Source organism: Rhinolophus sinicus, chromosome 16 (assembly GCF_057876585.1).
Source record: "Rhinolophus sinicus isolate RSI-liver-muscle chromosome 16, RSI-T2T, whole genome shotgun sequence".
Classification (NCBI taxonomy): domain Eukaryota; kingdom Metazoa; phylum Chordata; class Mammalia; order Chiroptera; family Rhinolophidae; genus Rhinolophus; species Rhinolophus sinicus.
The window spans coordinates 185,881,163-185,899,883 of record NC_142516.1 but is presented as its reverse complement, the minus strand read 5'-3'; the positions used below and the strand labels follow the sequence as shown (position 1 = coordinate 185,899,883).

At 40.6% G+C, this 18,721-nt stretch overlaps 1 protein-coding gene across 3 annotated transcripts in view; it reads left to right on the top strand.

Annotated features, from left to right (window-relative positions):
* Positions 1 to 18,721, top strand: part of ENOX1 (ecto-NOX disulfide-thiol exchanger 1) — a 366,236-nt gene that overhangs the window by 170,532 nt on the left and 176,983 nt on the right. For all 3 annotated transcript variants that reach the window (XM_088793020.1, XM_088793019.1, XM_088793018.1), the window contains 2 exons: positions 1,800 to 1,940; positions 2,800 to 2,937. In XM_088793020.1, the coding sequence (XP_088649146.1) occupies positions 1,931 to 1,940; positions 2,800 to 2,937 (148 nt within the window). In that variant the 5' untranslated portion in view covers positions 1,800 to 1,930. Of the gene's footprint in view, positions 1 to 1,799; positions 1,941 to 2,799; positions 2,938 to 18,721 lie in introns of those variants that run through there.

The following is an 18,721-nucleotide window of genomic DNA, read 5'->3' as shown; positions in this document are numbered from 1 at the left end:
AGTTGGAATCGTTCACTCCTGTATGATGAAGTTTCCTCTTCCTGTCAGACTATTGGAAAACATTCCCCACTCTCCCATGAGCCTCTCCCACAGAGGGCAAGGGATTTGTAGGGACCGTGGAAGCAGTTTGCTCATTGTCTACCGGTCCTTGAAATATTGAAACCTGAGCTTCCATTTGAATTAACCTTACACTCAACTGGCGATATCTTTTTCTTTGACAATACAGTGCTCAAAGGGTTACTGATTCTCGCTCCTAAGAATCAAAGAACTAAAAGAGTATACTATAAAAGGGCCAAACTGTCTCCTAGATACACTGACAGACAGACCATCACACCTAATTCTAAACTATCCATAAACAGAAACATGGTTTAGAAAAATTTCTAAATTTATACCTAAATAAAAACAAATATTTAAATTCAGTTGTTACATCACATCTACTTAAAAGACAGACTTCTCAGATCACCCACCTAAGCGTGGTATATTTTACCTTCCAGTTTTGAACTGATGAAGTGTACCTAAAATGTGTATGTATGAATGTTACGTTTTTGCATTTTTTTAAGGATGGAGAGAAGGCATAGCATTTTATAAATAGTGTGATGTGGAGGGACCCTTTGCAACTTTATTTAATGTTTGTTATTTGTTTTTGGTAGAAATGTGCTTTGAAAAGTCATATATATATGGTGCCAAAGAAAAGTATACACATTTTAAGAAAGGAAAAAAACTATATTAAAATTGTAATACAATGAATGACACTAGCATTCATTTGATCAATGCCATTTTTTGAGCAAATTCATACTACCCATCGCTACCATAATTCAATTCAACTTTGAAAAGTAATACATAGATAACATCCCTTAAAATGTGTATGTACGGGGGTGGGGGAGTGCCAAAAAACGTATACAAGTGGACACTTTGGTCAGCATTGTTTAAGCAGTAGTTCGCCGTAATCAGAAGTGGTGTCTGGACGCTGATGGGAACCACTTTGACCATTTCTTATAATTGCAGAAGTCAAACGTGACTTGTATTCATCTTTTGTTATTGGTGTGTAATGAGTATAACAATTTTAATAGTTCTTTCCTTTCTTAAAATGTATACACATTTTTTTGGCACCATCTACATATGCTGTGCAATTCTAGGGAGAATCGTGGCCAGTTCAATTTATCATTCCATAGAACTGAAAAAAAAAGAAGAAACAAATCTACCAAACGCTTTTTCTTTGCTGCCCCAACACCCTCTAGATCTTCATTTGTGAGCAGCAAACCATTCTTTCCCTTTGCCTTCCCCGACTATTGTAGTTTGGGTACACGCCTTTCCCAGCCTCATGGTGCATAGATTCTTGCTTTTACTTCCTCTTCTCTACTTTTCATCCCTCTCTGAATACATTTCACCATCGACCATCTTCCAAAATAACAACATCAATTAATTTTTTAACTTTAAAAACATCAAGCTTAGCCCTGAGCCTGCCCTCTGCGTTGGTGTGTAGTGTGTGGATGAGAGGCTGTGCAAGGACTGATAAGCCCCAGTGAAGTCTCTTCTGCAGAAGGCCAGGGCCCAGCTGCTCTGACAAATGGGCTGTGCATTCAGCCTGCTGGGCGCTGGGTGAGTGAGGAGCTGACCCACCATCGCAGGGGGCCCTGCAGCCAGGACGCTGCACTGAGACACAGGATGCAGAGCCCCGCGGCGCCTGTCACTGAATGTTGTTCTTCGCTGTTTGTTTTTAAATAGACAGCTGTCCCCTCCTTGAAGACACCCTCAGTTTACTGTTACGGTTTTTCACCACGCTCCTTTCCCTTTTCCAGAGTCGGATGACCTCCGTGGGAACGGCACACTCAGCCTTCTGGCTCCTGAGCCCCAGGATGCTCGTAATTCAATAGTAGATGCAGGTGGCATTGACAGCATCACCCAGTGTCCCCAGCACCTTCCTCAGATTATGGCTGCAGGTAAATGTTGGTGGCCAGCCCAGGACATGAGTCATTTTGAGTTCTTAGTGGGAAAGCGTGCCTAGCCATGACAGTATGCGTTTGAATCCAAAGCCTGGGATCCTTAAAGAAACCAAACTGGGGAACAGCGGAATGTCAAAGAGCAGTAAGTCAGGTTGGACATTTTTTGCTGTGTGTGTGTGGGGGGGAGGGGTGTCTGTGTGTGTGTGTTGGCTCTGTACTATTCGTTTTTAATATCATTTATGTATTTTGTTTTGATGAAAGTCTGTGCATATAAGAACTATTTTAGAAAAGTCACTTTAGGCAGACACCTGCATTTCCTTAACGTAAGGATGGAAAGAGTTTGTAAAGGAGGGAATCTGTTGCAAGGTAACACTTCGTAAATTCAGTCAGGACCAGTTTCATGACTTGACAACTATTTTAGAGATTCTAGTCAAGAGTTAAAAGGTAGGCCTGCTCCAGAATTGTACTCAGAAACAGATGAATTTATTTATTCTTGGTCTGCTAAGCCAATTGACTTGTTTTACAAGGAGAGTATTCCTGCTTTCCCTCTCTGTCTTGGAACTAAACTCCCGTTTCACTGGGAGGATTAAGTGCTGCATCTGTTTTGTCCAGGGTACTTCCTTCATGGCATTCTGTGTATAACATAAACTCCCTGTCAGGAAGTTTCCTCCCAGGATGTATTTGGACACTCTTTATGTTTATGTCTGAAGAAAACACTGCAGTAGATTATACTGCTGTATTTTATTGCGGGTTGGGACTATGCTAAATGAAGCCTCACATTTCTAGAACAGGGATTTCCTTTAAAACAAACACCCTTTTCTATTGACTGTGAGTCGTCTGTTTGTTTTTCCTGCAGCCGCCGATGGTTTGGGGAGTATAGCGATGGACACAACCCGGCTCAACATGTCCGTGACAGATCCCACAGCCTGGGCCACCGCCATGAACAATTTGGGCATGGTTCCCGTGGGGTTGCCTGGGCAGCAGCTCGTGTCTGGTAAGCGTTCTCATGGGTCTGAAGATGCTTGCAGCCCTGTCAAAGGGTGTGGGTGACAGGTGTCCAGAAACGTCTCCACACACAAGTGTTGAATACGGTCTGTGATTTATGGCTGGGGCATGTTGGGCACGTTGTGCCCGAGATTCTTTTCCTCATCACCTCATGCTTCTGCCCCATCGCTGTTCTCAGAAAAGAAGCCATGTGCAATATCTGTCATCTGTAGCATTGCCGTGTCAGTTTCATAATTTAAATGGGTAAACAGAGGGCTCATATTTGCTTTGCAGTTTGCAAAACTCTTTCACATACATTATGCCATTTGGTTCGACCGTCTTCTCTGTGACATAAGTGGATACCTACTGTTGCTGCTCTTGTTAGTATTCTCATTTTCAAAGCACTGATGCAGAATTAGGTGACTTTTCCAGCACTGAAGTGGCAGAGCTAGACATCCAGCTCAACTGACACTTAATTCCACCTTTTCTTTCCACCACGCTTTGGAATCCTCATACAACGTGTACATTAGGGAAAATGTTTAGAAATGTCACAGAGTAGGAGGTCATCATTTAATTGCATGCATGTTTATTGAGATTTGCCGTGTGCCCTGTAACAAGAGCTTTGGGAAATAAAATACATATGTTAAGTGTCCTTGAGGAGCGTGTCTCTCTAAATGGAAAAACACAGCAGCAAACAACCAGTAATAAAGATAATGTGTAGAATCAGGTGTTCAGTAGTCGTTCAGGCTAGCGATGTAGTAATTTCCAGAAGGATCGATTACTGGCGCTCTGAGGGAAGATGTTAGGCAGTGGGACTTGAGCTGTCTGGAAAGATAATTGGATTTGCAATATTCACTCCCTCACTCACTCCCTCACTCACTCACACACTCAACACATATTTATTGAGACACTGTCCTGGTGCAGAGACTCCAGCAGTAAACAAAACAGGCATGGTCCATACTCTTCCAGAATGTGCAATGGACAGGTGGCAGTCAGTTACTATACTTAGTTCCACACCCACAGGCCTGCATGCTTTGTGCTGAGCTGACCAAGCATTTGCTTTCTTTCTTTTTCTTTTTTTTGCTGTCCATGGCTGCTCATAGATATGAAAGTCTAAACTAGCTCTAGTAAATTATATATAATTTGTGTGTGTGTATGTACATATGTACATATACATATGTACACATATAGTTCTTTTTTTAATACACAGTTCTTTCTTTAATATAAAAGAACATGGGAGAGGACATGAGATGGGAAAGTGGGAAACAGAAAAAGGAAAGTCAAAGATTGAGTTCCAAAACATTATACTTAGGATATTTATAAAATTCTCCAGGATGTTATAAAATTCATACAACTGAAGACCAGTCCGCTATGGGATGTATGTGTATGTATATGAATGACATTTTCTGTGCTTTGAGCACATGTTTATCCAGACCCCTTTTCCCTAAAGCTGAGCTAGACCGAGACATCCTTCTAATAACTTGAGAGTAAACACTGATATTTTTCTACCCACATTTTCCCAGCTGCCTAATTGAAATATTCATGCAGAAGAAATTACTTTACTCTTGTCTCCAACTGCCACTTCTCTCCGAAAAGGTTGTATGACTTCCAGAGTAAGCCACACCTCCATAATTATTTTTGCTCATTATTTTGAGTCTTCTGACATTTTACCCATGACCAATTTATGATTTTCTCACCAACTTACCATTAAAAGAATTACAGCTGTACTCATTATAGAAGGTTTACCCTATTCTGCCCTGAATTACATTCTCTATCTCCAGTACTAGCCAAACTGCTTACGCTGTTTTTTGAGGCTCTCGGGGTCTTCCTGGGTATCCCCTTTATTTCCCCACTCTGCCAACTGAACTATACCTCACATTGTTCTCGGGGCTGCCCATGGACTCTACTTGTTGACACAAGGGAGTTAGGTTCTATTTTATTTGATTAGTGTTTATGTATTTTCTTACAGTCTTTTTTCTGTGCAAATATTTTAATCGTGTTAAATACAAGATTTTCTACTATGCATTTTTAACAGCTTATTCTAAACTGTTTTTCCATTTTATAGTTTTGTATTAAAAAGTTTTAAATACTCCATTGAATAAACCTTTCCTAGTTTATTTAACCATTCTAGTTTTACATGTAGGCTGTTACCATCTTTCCCCTCTTACTAGCCAAGTGTCTTTGGAAAGCTTAATCTCTTCTGGCATGTAAAAGCATTTCACCTTTTCTGTAAAATGATGATTGTATCTCTTTCATGGTACTGTTGTCAGATTTAAATACGATAACTTACATAAAATGCTGGTATTGGTTTCTTTCCAGCATAGTCAGAGAGCCAAAGAATGTTGCTTCTAGCTCAGTTGTCATTTTGGCCACCTCTGGAATCCTTTCCACTGGCTGTACAATGTCAGAGGCAGTCTTTAATGCCTCAGAAGGGATTTAAAGATTATTTAGTGTAACCTTCCTTCCAAGAAGTCTCCTCTAAAACATCTCTGGTGGGATTATGGAGAGGCTGGATTTTATGAGCATGTGGCTTTCTCCCCAGATTTCTGATATTTCTAAATGACCAACTACTCCTCCCATATTTAGTAAAATTAAACTGACACTAAATCCCATTCCTTACTTCTTCTTCTGTTTATTAGCAAACCAAGGTGTATGCTTTTCATACCCTCTGATTTTATCAAAAGGATTTTCCAGGAAATCAGATCACTTACCACACATCTTTCTGACATGTAGTTGTGAGCGTCTAATTACACCTTTTGTTTTCCTCCTAACTCATCACCTAGCTGTTTCCACCACAATCCCATTCCCACTTTTGTGAACTTCCCTTTTACCTTCTTCAATATGAAGTGCTGCTTGATACCATTACATTTCATTTGTTTCTTTTATCTGAAATATATCGTTATATTGTTATGCTCCAGCCCTGAATCCCGTACTCCAGAGTGTTGGTTTATCTATGAGGTAATATTTATCTCCTATGAGTATGCTGTTGTTTCATATTTATTTTGTTTCCCCGTACTTTTAGTTCTGTGGAATTTTTTATTTGTGTTGTTGATTGGTTTTTATGATCAAGACATTGTGCATTGGTACAGATCCAGGTTTTTCTAAAGTGGTCTATTGGAACGTCAGTGTCCCCCAGTTGTTCAGCAGGATGGATGTCATATAGGTATGTACATGGCCGAACGATAGTGGGAAACTCTGGGTTTGACTCAGGCAAGTCACTTTCTCTGTGGGTTCCCTCAGAGCCCTGACTATGCTAAGGTGCGACTGCAGTTTCAGAGAGTGGCATCTAGTATAGAGGATTGCCCAAAGTCAATTTAGCCATATATATATATATATATATATATATAAATATTAGCATAATATTACCAAAGTCAATTTAGCCATATATATATATTAATATTAGCATGCCATGAGACATGTCAGAATATAGCCATCTAAACCAAATTTTCCATCAACTGTGAAGATCCTTTTCTGTCCGTCTTTCTCTGCCATGTGATATCTTCCCTGTGATCTTATTTACAGTTTTGTTGGTTTGTGTTTTCGCTGAACAGTGTCACTCCCTAATCTCGAGTTTCAAAATAATTCCCTTGTGCTCAAGTGTTGCCTGAAGCCTTCCCAGTTGTCTATGATACACACTGTCACTTTCCAGGAGCCCCCACCTGTGGTGTCATAGGCCGAAATCTAGAATATCAAATCCTGGGCTTTGATCCCATCTGCGTGACCAGCTGCTCCCTCCCTGTATGCCCTGGCCTCTTCTCCAGTGTAACAGTCATCGACTGGAAGAGTTGGAAAGCAGCAGCTGAGTCCCCAGGCTTTAAGTTTCTGGCCTAGGTCTGCATGGGAACTGGAACCCTTTCTGGATATACTCTGGCCGTGAGATTATGTCTTGCTTTCCTTTAATCTTTTTGAAATTTTCTTTCCTAATGTCAGCAATTCCTCCTTAGTTATTATGTACTTTGACATATATCTTTTACCCCACATTTCTTAGTATTCCATTTGCCATATTTCTAATACGCGTTCTGAAAATGCCTCCCGCCTCCCTGGTAGCTGTGAAAGAGCTACATAATGACAGTGCCACAGGCCTTATCAGGGATTAACGTGGAGCCAATAAAAGAATGTCTTGACTCTTATAAGTATCCGTGAACACTCTGAATTGTTCCTTGGCTCACACCTTGCTGTTTCTTCTCCCGAAGCTTTCAGTCTACTGCGCACTTCTGTTCCCTGCCACTCTGAGAAGAGCTTAGCTTTGTAACTCACAGGGAGGCTAAGATGGGTTACAGTCCCTCTCTGCCCTCTTCCTCCCCCTCTCCCATTCACTGGTGCTTCCACCCATTTTAATTCCTCTCTGCTTCCACGAGTATTTCTTTCTCTTTTCCTTCTCGGGTTCTTTAATCCTTCCAGAAATACCTTTTTCCTCTTGAATACGCCCAGATCTGAAGAGGCATTTTTTAAATCCTTTTCATCTCCTGAAGCATCACTCTTTTAACTGGAATTTATTGAGCCAGACACTGTGCTGGAATCCAAGACATAGACCTTACTCATGTTTTACAGCCTAGTGGGAGACTGAGAAGTGTAAATAAGTAAATACAAATCAACGTGCTAAGTGGTTCTGCTGCTAACAGGTAAAGGGCGCCATAGGATGTCATTGAAGAGTGTTAAGCAAGGGAGCAGTATGATTACAGATGTGTTTTTACAGAGCATTTTTGTAAGTCCTGCAAATAACTAATAGGAGTGTGGAAAGGTTGGCGGCAAAGACATTGGATGGGGAGCTATAACACTTACTCAAATAAGAGACAATAATGGCAATAATGGCAGCAACGACCCTGGCAATGGAGACGGAGAGAAGTGAAGACATTCAATTAGAGAAACAACAGGCATTGAGGACTTGAGTCCACATATCATGTGAGGAGAATGGAGAACCAACAATGAGCCCTGGCTTCTGGCTTTGGAAATTGTGTAAATGGTGGGGTCATTGATGGAAGTGGGGAAGGCTGAAGAAAAGAAGGGTGGGGGTGGGTGACGGCAAATCTCTTTTTGGATGTGTTGAATTGGAATAACCTGTTGGAAGGACACATATGGTAGGCAGTCAGATTTAAGAGTCTAGAGCTCGGGAAAGAAGGGTGGCTGGGGATGTAGCTTTGGCAGCCTCAGAATGTGGCGGGTCACTGATGACCTGTGTACTTTCTCCCCTGGCCATACTTTTGCTGTGAAATTAGACATAGGCCCTTAACTGCTCATTCAAGTGTCAGCCTAACCGCCAGTTGCATCTCCGAATATGTCTGTTCTCTACTTCCTCTTTTTTGACCCACTATAGTCCTGTCTATTTCTGGGCTCCAAGGTCTGAAATGAGAAAAGTGGTCCTAGATTAAAAAGAATGGACTCTAAGCTTCTCTGCCTGAAACCATCTCATCAGCTCACAGAGACACTCAGATGGACTGTCTGTTGATAAACCATCCCACATACTTGGTTTTCAAATGAAAATAATACTCAAACCAGCCAACTTCCTTTCTTCAGTCCCTTCCAATATTGACGGTGACAGTCTGACACAGGAGTGGTTACAGGAATGCAGATAGCAGGCTGTGGCATCATTGGGCTCTCCATAAGACGATGCTCAGAGTCCTCGTTTGCTTTGCTTTTCCATCTGTTGAAAGATTTCTCATTATCAAGTGTCAGAAAACAAACAGGCCCTTGACTTATGTTTCATAATTCATGTACCTGCTTCCCTATCTTCTTGACAGTTCTGTTACACTTTCCAGTTATTTACCCTCTTCTCGTCAGCACGTTAGGACAGTGCATCAGAATATTCACTCATTGACCACAATGTTACCGAAGGTTCAAAATGCACAGCGTGTTTTACAAGGCACTAGAGAAGCAGCAATTTACACAACACACAGGTGACATCCCTGTGGAACACACATCTTTGCAAAGAAGCAGATGTTATCTAAATAACTGTGCAAATGATTATTTATTACTACAACTGTGGGCTGTTACAAAATTGGGATGCGGGAGCCTAACCAGCTTGGCAGTATTGGAGGGGGTTTAGAAAAGGCTCTTCTAACGAGGTACTATTTAGGCTACGACACGAAGCATAAATGACAGTATCCAGGTAGCAGGAGGGAAGAGAAAGAAGGAAAGGGGAATATGGGAAGATCCAAAAATTCTAAAAGCAGAAAGTGCCCTGTGTAAAGGACTGAAGTGATGGGAGCCTGATTCTTTTAAGGAAGTGGAAGTTCGGTGAACGTGGCCCAGAGGTCGTGGTTGGGGTGAGGTTGACAGGTTGGCCAGATCTTGCCTGCCAAAGTAAGGAAGACAGATTTTATTGGACGTGCAAGCTGTTGAAGGATTTTAAGCAGAGAAGTAACCTCCAACTCATGTTTAAAAATAAAAAAAAACATTACCTGAGTTGTTTTCTAGGGTCTACATTGAAGAGTGGCAAGAGAGGAGTCTGGGTATCCATCTAGAGGGCTATTGGAAGTCCAGAAAGGGATTCTGGAGGTAGATGGCCTAGATATATCCATATGGGACTGGAATATTAAGCACCTACTATGTGTCAGATGTTGCCATAGGTGCTGGGTGGGGATACACATGCCCTTCTGGAGCTTTCATTCTAATGCCAAGTTTGTGACGTGTGCGTCTACACTATTTCTAGAGATATGAGAATTTGGAGAAAGTTGTTTCAAAACAAACGTCTGCTTCTGCCTGTGCTGTGTACTGTATAAGGCAATTGACATCACTCAAAACAAATCAAGGTTCCTCAAATAACTCTCCGTAAGTGACAACAGCCTATATCCTTGTTGGCTAGAGATGGTGTAAAATGAAAGTCCTTTTCATATGCTTACATAACATAATATAGTCATTTGAAATGCAGTCGTTTTTCTCTGCCCTGGAATGACGACTATAAATTTAACTTCTCTGAGTTCGTTTGTCTCTAAAGAGAACGATAATAATCTCAGCATCAGAGAGTTGTTGCAGCTTCCGGAAGTCAGTAATGTAAAGTGTGGGACGTGTTGTAAGAATCCTAGCCTTTGAGTTTCCTTTGCCCTCACTGGAGAGCAGTTCAGGAAGAGTATGGAAGGGGGAAGAGGGACTTCACTGTCTCCCTATTTTCAAGGAATGAAGACTGGCTCCTGCAAAAAACAGTCCCCTTGTTTTGACTTTTCTCCTGCTCCAGGAACAGTGACAACCATTCTTTAGAAGCCAAGTGAGTGGAGGCATCCACTGCACCCAGGGCATGCCCATCAATTGTAGCTCTGCGACAGCGTCACTCAAAATATTTTCCACAAGTCACTTGTGTCAACTTGTCCTCAGTGGTAGATTCCAGGACCTATTTCAGACCCTCTGAAGCACAAGGTCCTGAAAAGTATAACTAAAAGTTTAAGAACACAGCTCCTTGAAGCATTTCAAGGGTTGGGCTGATGGGTGAAACAAACAAAATACCCCATTTGACTTGGGGATGGGTAGCAAAGCTTGCCTCATGCTACATTTCTGTGGTCTGAACTACAACACAGTTCTACAACTGAAGAATTTTGTAAAGGTCCCTGAGCCCGAATGTACCTAAAAGGTAGCTACAGGTGCAAATTTAAAAATCATATATTAAGTATCTACTATGCTTAAGCACTTTGTATAATCTCATTGAATCCAGTTTTATCTTGTAAAAAGATGTCTTGGGCATTAGACACACATCCTTGAACTCCAATAAACTATATTTTCTTCCTCATCAGGGACATTTGCTTGCTATCATAGAAGACACATTTTGACCTTGAAGCTTTTACTCCTGAAAGTTTATGCCTGTGGGACAAAGGGACACTTTATCCTTGATGGAAGGAGAAATACTTAGCGTCTTTAAGTTCACTAAATCTTTCTGACCACGAGGGCATCTTTAAAGAAATATTTCACCCTTCACTGGATGGGAGTCTGGTGCCCTCCATCAGTTAACACTTCCTAACCATTTATTCCATCTCAGCAGGAAAAATGGGCCTCAACGCCCTAACATGAGGTGACTGAAGTCTCCACAGGGGACCCTCGCACAGAGTGAATCATTTCTGACGAGCTTCTAACCAGAGACATTTTTATGAGCCATGCAATCACTCAGAAATGCTCACTTTGTATTTTCAAAACTGAGTAGCCTCTGTCTTGGAAACCATGCATTTGAGAACATCTTTTTGAATTTGTTCATCCCCAGCTGTGAGAAAGTACTGCCTAGTCATGGGTAGGAAAAAAGCAATTTAGCACAATAATAGAGGAAGACGATGATTTCATCCTTGTCTGGCTTTCTCTGTCATCTCACTGGGACTTGGCCAGGACGCGGCAGGCCAGAGCTCGGTAGGAGCAAAATGGGGAAGGAGCCTAGGACACAGCAGGCCCTACCGAGCAGAGAGGACTGACGGGCACGAAGGTACAGAAAACTCCAGTCAGTGTCCCACGAGGAAGAAGTGTGCTAGAGCCCTGGAGACTTGGTGTTATTCCTCCTCTGCTCTGTCACCCGGTGGCTAAGTCACACACATTTCAAGGGCCTTGCGATATCCGCCTGTCAAAGGAGGGTGTCCAGGTTCCCTGAAAGCACTGAAATTCTATGATTTAGGAAAATCCTAAAAATCAAGAACATAAGACCTTCCCACAATGCTAGAGTGTCCTACACCCAGTGAATTGCATGAGGAAATAAAGTGAGATGGTGACTTCTAACAGGAACCCCAAGAAGAGTATCTGTCATGAAGGTCATCTTTTTGGTGGTGATGGAGTTTTCTGTTTGTGTATTTGTTCTTTTTTTTTCATTTATCGAGGTGACAATTGTTAGTAAAGTTACATAGATTTCAGGTGTACAATTCTGTATTACATCATCTATAAATCCCATTGTGTGTTCTCCACCCAGAGTCAGTTCTCCTTCCATCACCATATAGTTGATCCCCCTTTACCCTCATCTCTCACCCCCCAACCCCCTTACCCTCTGGTAACCACTAAACTATTGTCTGTGTCTATGACTTTTTTTTTTCTCATTTGTTTGTCTTGTTCTTTTGTTTTTGGTTTATATACCACATATCAGTGAAATCATATGGTTCTCTGCTTTCTCTGTCTGACTTATTTCACTTAGCATTATGCTCTCAAGATCCATCCATGTTATCACAAATGTTCCTGTATCATCTTTTCTTACCGCTGAATAGTATTCCATTGTGTATATATACCACAACTTCTTTATCTATTCATCTATCAAAGGTCATTTGGTATATAAACCAAAAACAACAAAAGAACAAGACAAACAAATGAGAAACAGAAACTCATAGACACAGACAATAGTTTAGTGGTTACCAGAGGGTAAGGGGGGTGGGAGGTGAGAGATGAGGGTAAAGGGGGATCAACTATATGGTGATGGAAGGAGAACTGACTGAGTGGTGAACACACAATGGGATTTATAGATGATGTAATACAGAATTGTACACCTCTAATCTATGCAATTTTACTAACAATTGTCACCCCAATAAATTTAAAAAATAAATTTAAAAAAAAAAGTCATTTTGGTTGTTTCCATATCTTGGCCACTGTAAACAAAGCTGCAACGAACATTGAAGCACATGTGTCTTTATGGATAAATGTTTTCAGATTTTTTTGGTAAATACCCAGGAGAGGGATTGCTGGGTCATATGGTAATTCTATTCGTAATTTTTTGAGGAACCTCCACACCGCCTTCCATAACAGCTGCACCAGTCTGCATTCCCACCAACAGTGTATGAGGGTTCCTTTTTCTCCACAGCCTCTCCAACACTTGTTACTATTTGTCTTGTTGATGATAGCCATTCTGACTGGGGTGAGGTGATATCTCATTGTGGTTTTTATTTGCATTTCTCTGATGATTAGTGATGTTGAGCATTTTTTCATATGTCTATTTGCCGTTTGTATGTCCTCTTTGTAGAAATGTCTCTTCAGGTCGTCTGCCCATTTTTCAATTGGGTTGTTTGTTTTTTTGGTGTTGAGTTTCATGAGTTCCTTGTATATTTTGGATATTAGCCCCTTATCGGAGGCACTGTTTGCAAAAATCTTCTCCCATTCAGTTGGTTGCCTCTTTATTTTGTCGATGGTTTCTTTTGCTGTGCAGAAGCTTTTAAGTTTTATATAGTCCTATTAGATTATTTCAGCTTTTACTTCCATTGCCTTTGGAGTCAAATTCATGAAATGCTCTTTGAACCCAAGGTCCATAAGTTTAGTACCTATGTTTTCTTCTATGCAGTTTATTGTGTCAGGTCTTATACTTAAGTCTTTGATCCATTTTGAATTAATTTTGGTACATGGTGACAGATAGCAGTCCAGTTTCATTTTTTTTGCACGTGGCTATCCAGTTCTCCCAGCACCATTTATTGAAGAGGCTGTCTTTTCTCCATTGTATGTTTTTTGCTTATTTGTCAAAAATTATCTGTCCATATTTATGTGGTTTTATTTCTGGGTTCTCAATTCTATTCCATTGGTCCTATCTGTCTGTTTTTTCTGCCAATACCATGCTGTTTTGATTATTGTAGCCCTGTAGTAAAAACTAAAGTCAGGAAGTGTGATACCTCCAGTATTGTTCTTTTTTCTTAAGATTGCTTTGGCTATTTGGGGTCTTTTGTGGTTCCAAACAAATCTGATGATTTTTTGTTCTATTTCTTTAAAAAATGCCTTTGGGATTTTGATGGGGATTGCATGAAATCTGTATCTTGCTTTGGGTAATATGGCCATTTTAACTATGTTGATTCTTCCAATCCATGAGCATGGAATGTCTTTCCATTTCTTTGTGTCTTCTTCAGTTTCTTTTAAAAATGTCTTACAGTTTTCAGCATATAGGTCTTTCACGTCCTTGGTTAAGTTTATTCCTAGGTATTTTATTCTTTTTGCTGCAATTGCAAAAGGAATTGTTTTTTGTATTTCTTTTTCTGAGATTTCATTGTTAGTATATAGGAAAGCAATGGACTTTTGTACGTTGATTTTGTAGCCAGCAACTTTACTGTATTCGTTGATTGTTTCTAATAGCTTTTTGGTGGAGTCTTTAGGGTTTTCTATATATAGCATCATGTCATCTGCAAAGAGTGATAATTTAACTTCTTCATTCCCAATTTGAATGACTTCTATTTCTTTCTCTTGCCTGATTGCTCTGGCGAGGACTTCCAACACTATGTTGAAAAGCAGAGGTGATAGGGGACAGCCCTGTCGTATTCCTGAACGTAGAGCAAAGGGCTTCAGTTTTTCACCATTAATTATGAGATTAGCTGAGGGCTTGTCATATATGGCCTTTATTATGTTAAGGTATTTTCCTTCTATACCCATTTTATTAAGTGTTTTAATCATAAATGGATGTTGTATCTTGTCAAATGCTTTTTCTGCATCAATTGATATAATCATATGATTTCTGTCCTTTATTTTGTTTATGTGATGTATCACATTGATGGATTTGCGGATGTTGAACCATCCTTGTGCCCGGGGATGAACTCCACTTGGTCATGATGAATAATCTTTTTAATGCATTGTTGTATGTGATTTGCTAGAATTTTGTTTAGAATTTTTGCATCTGTATTCATCAGAGATATTGGTCTGTAGTTTTCTTTTTTTGTGTTGTCCTTACCAGGTTTTAGTATCAGGGTAATGTTGGCCTCATAAAATGAGTTAGGGAGTACTGTCTCGTCTTCAATTTTTTGGAAGACTTTGAGCAGGATTGGTATTAGATCCTCTTTGAAGGTTTGGTAGAATTCACTAGTGAAGCCATCTGGTCCTGGACTTTTGCTTTTGGGAAGGTTTTGGATGACTGATTCAATTTCGTTACTGGTGATCGGTCTGTTTAGATTTTCCAGTTCTTCATGGTTCAGCCTTGGAAGGCTATATGTTTCTAAGAACTTGTCCATTTCTTCTAGGTTATTGAATTTTGGTGGCATATAGTCCTTCATAGTATTCTTGGATGATCCTTTGTATTTCTGTGGTGTCCGTGATAACTTCCCCTTTTTCGTTTCTGATTTTGTTAATTAGTGTCTTCTCTCTTTTTATTTTAGTGAGTCTAGCCAAGGGTTTGTCAATTTTGTTAATCTTTTCAAAGAACCAGCTCTGTGTCACATTAATTTTTTCTATTATCTTTTTGTTCTCTATTTCATTTAGTTCTGCTCTGATTTTTGTTATTTCCTTTCTTCTGCTGACCTTGGGTTTCACTTGTTCTTCTTTTTCTAGTTCTTTAAGGCGTAACATGAGGTTATTTATTTGGGATTTTTCTTGTTTCTTGAGATAGGCCTGTAATGATATAAATTTCCCTCTTAGTACTTCTTTCGCTGCATCCCAAAAATTTTGGTATGATATATTTTCATTGTCATTTGTTTCTATGTATCTTTTGATCTCTCCTCTAATTTCTTCTTTGACCCAGTCGTTCTTTAAAAGTATGTTGTTTAATCTCCATGTATTTGTGTTTTTTCCTGCTTTCATTTTTGCAGTTGATGTCCAATTTCAAAGCCTTGTGATCAGAGAATATCCTTGGTATGATTTCAATCATCTTAAATTTGCTGAGGCTTATTTTATGTCCCAATATATGGTCTATCCTTGAGAATGTTCCGTGTACACTAGAAAAGAATGTATAATCTGATGTTTTAGGATTAAGTGCTATATATATGTCAATTATGTCCATTTCATCTAATATGTCATTTAGGGCTGCTATTTCGTTATTTATTTTCTGTTTGGATGATCTATTCATAGCTGTCAATGATGTATTTATGTAAGTCCCCTAGTATAATTGTGTTTTGGTCAATTTCTCCCTTTAATTCTGTTAGTAATTGCTTGGTATATTCCAGTGCTCCCTGATTGGGGCCATAAATATTGATGACTGTTATGTCTTCTTGTTGTATATTCCCCTTTACCATTATGGAATGTCCATCTTTGTCTCTTGTTATCTTTTTCATCCTGAAGTCTGTTTCATCTGATATCATTATGGCTACACCTGATTTTCTCTGGGTACCATTTGCTTGGAGTGTCAATTTCCACCCTTTCACTTTGAGTCTATGCTTGTCCTTGTAGCTGAGATGTGTCTCTTGGAGACAGCATATGCTTGGGTTTAGTTTTTTGATCCAATCTACTACTCTGTGCCTTTTTATTGGTGAGTTCAGTCCATTTACATTTAGGGTGATTATTGATATGTGAGGATTTCCTGTCATTCTGTCTTTAGTTTTCTGGTAAGGCTGTGTCTCCATTGTTTCTTTGCCTTTTTGTTGTTGTCTATTATTTCTGTGTAGTGGTATTCTATGATGTTTCCCTCTGTTTCTTCTTTTATTATAGTATATATTTCAGTTCTGGATTTTTTTTTGAGTGGTGACCCATTAAGTTTATGTAAAATAAAGTTTGATGTTTAGAGTATTCCATTTTCTTCAGCACGCTTACTTTCTCCATTCCCATATTCCGGTTCAGACCTTTACTCTCCCCCTTTTTGAGTTTTGGTTGCCACAAATTGTCCCTGTTGATGGTGGTCGAATAGCCTCCTTTAGTATTTCTTGTAGTGCAGGTCGTGTATTAGAAAATTCCCTCAGCTTCTGTATGTCTGGAAAGGTCTTTATTCCGCCTTCATATCTAAAGGATATCTTTGCTGGATATATTATTCTTGGCTCATAATTTCTCTCGTTCAATAGTTTACATATTTGGTTCCACTCCCTCCTGGCTTGTAGAGTTTCTGCTGAAAAATCTGATGATAATCTAATTGGCTTTCTTTTGTAGGTTACCGTCTTCCTTTCCCTGGCTGCCTTGAGGATTCTTTGTCATTAATTTTGGACAGCTTCAATACAATGTGCCTTGGAGAAGGCCTGTTGGGGTTGAGGTAATTAGGTGTTCCATTTGCTTCTTGGATTCGAGGATCCAGTTCTTTCCATAAGTTTGGGAAGTTCTCGTCAACTATTTGTTTGAATATACTCTCTGTTCCCTTCTCTCTTCTCCTTCAGGTATGGCCATAATTCTTGTATTGCTCTTTCTTACTCAGTCAGAAAAGTTCTTGTAGAGTTGTTTCATTTCTTTTAAGTCTCAGTCTCTTTCTTCTTCCATCCGTGTCATTTCCAGGTTTCTATCTTTGATGTCACTGATTCTTTCCTCCATCTGGTCAACTCTACTACCTAAGCTGGCTATTTCATTCTTAATTTCTTCTGTTGAGTTCTTAATCTCCAGAAATTCTATTTGGTTCTTTTTTAAAATTTCAATCTCTTTCATAAAATGCTCATGTTGTTCTTTGATTGTGTTTCTGAGTTCATTAAACTGCCTGTCTGTGTTTTCTTGCATTTCGTTGAGTTTTTTCAGGACTGCAATCTTGAATTCTCTGTCATTTAAGTCACATATTTCCATATCTTTAAGTTCCTTTTCTGGAGACTTTTCACTTTCTTTCTGAGCTGTCTTGTTGCCTTGGATATTCATGGCAATTACTGATTTATTATTTCTCTTCCTAAATATCTACAGGAGTGGCTTCTGCAACAGGTTGATAGGAAGAGGTCTTTCTTTTGTTTTCCAGTACTTGTTGGTAGAATGTTTTATTTTCTCTCCGACTGCAGCCTTTTTTTCTCTCTCACACGTAGTGCTGTGTTTTCTCTGCACTATTCCAGCTTCTCACACAATGGGAGGATTCCCTGGGAGACGGGCTTCTCCTCCGTTAATAGTTCACCTGGGTCACAGAGCACAATGTCCGTGTGGGTATGCAGAGAGCTTTTGAAGTTCCAAAGCTCTTCCTGCACCAGATTCAGAGCCCATATGTTTCAGCAGTTCTGTTTACTCCTGCAGGGATCCGCCCAGATAGGTGGGGCCAGGGGCGGGGTGCGTTGTGAGAGGTGGCCCAGAGAAATGGCGGCAACCACCACCACAGCCGGTCCTGCTTCCACAGCTCCCTTCCCTTTGCCGGAACTAGTTGGGCTGCGAATCTATGTCTGTGGTCCACAGATCTCAGAAAAGCAAATATTCTGTTCTTTTGATCTGACACTGCTACTGTTCCGCTTCTATCACTGGGCAGGTGGGGGCGGGGCGAGCTCTGGGAGCGTAGGGAGGGGGAGACTAGTCTCAGTGTCTAAGGCTCGTTCTCTGCTCGGCAGTGAAGGCTTAAACCACCGTTTTCATCCTTCTTCCCTCAGTCTTTGCTCCGAGGTCTCTGCCATGAGTGTTGGGTTCAGCCGTGTTATATGCTGTCCCCTCAGCCCTGTAGGCCATAAGCGGAGCCCTAGCAGTCCGAGTTCCTCCCTCTCCTGCAGCTGCGGTAGTTCCGGGAAGCAGCGAGCTTGGAGCACTGAGCTAGGTCTGCGTCCTGTGCCTGCGTGGCTCCATCGGCGCACTTCTCCCTTCCCTCCTCCCCCACTCCCATGATTTGCCCACCTTTAGGTGAATTCAGTAGTGGGCCTCTTCGTCTTGCCTGTCTGCTGCGCAGGGAGTCCTTTGTGGAGTTACTGTTGTTCAATTAGTTGTAAATTCCAGGGGATATTTACAGAGGCTCACCTCACGCTGCCATTTTTTTTATGTCTCTGTGTATTTGTTTTTTAATGGATCTAGAGAGCACCTGCAGAGGTAATGACATAGCCATGTGAATGACGAAGGAGAGTTATCGTGAGGAGCTTCAGTCTTTCTAGGCTTTGAAGAACAAGTTGTAAGACAGGGAAGGACATATCCCCGCCCGTTTCAGGGGCCTTTGACGTATCAGTGCTCTCTGCTGAGTGACAAGTAGCCGAGGGCAAATAAAAAGTAAGCGGTAGTGTAGATGCTAGAAATGGAGGATCTCCGTTCACTCCACCTTAGGCAGCGTGTGAGTGGGGTGTTTCGTATCTCAGCTTTTCCTATCAGCGCAA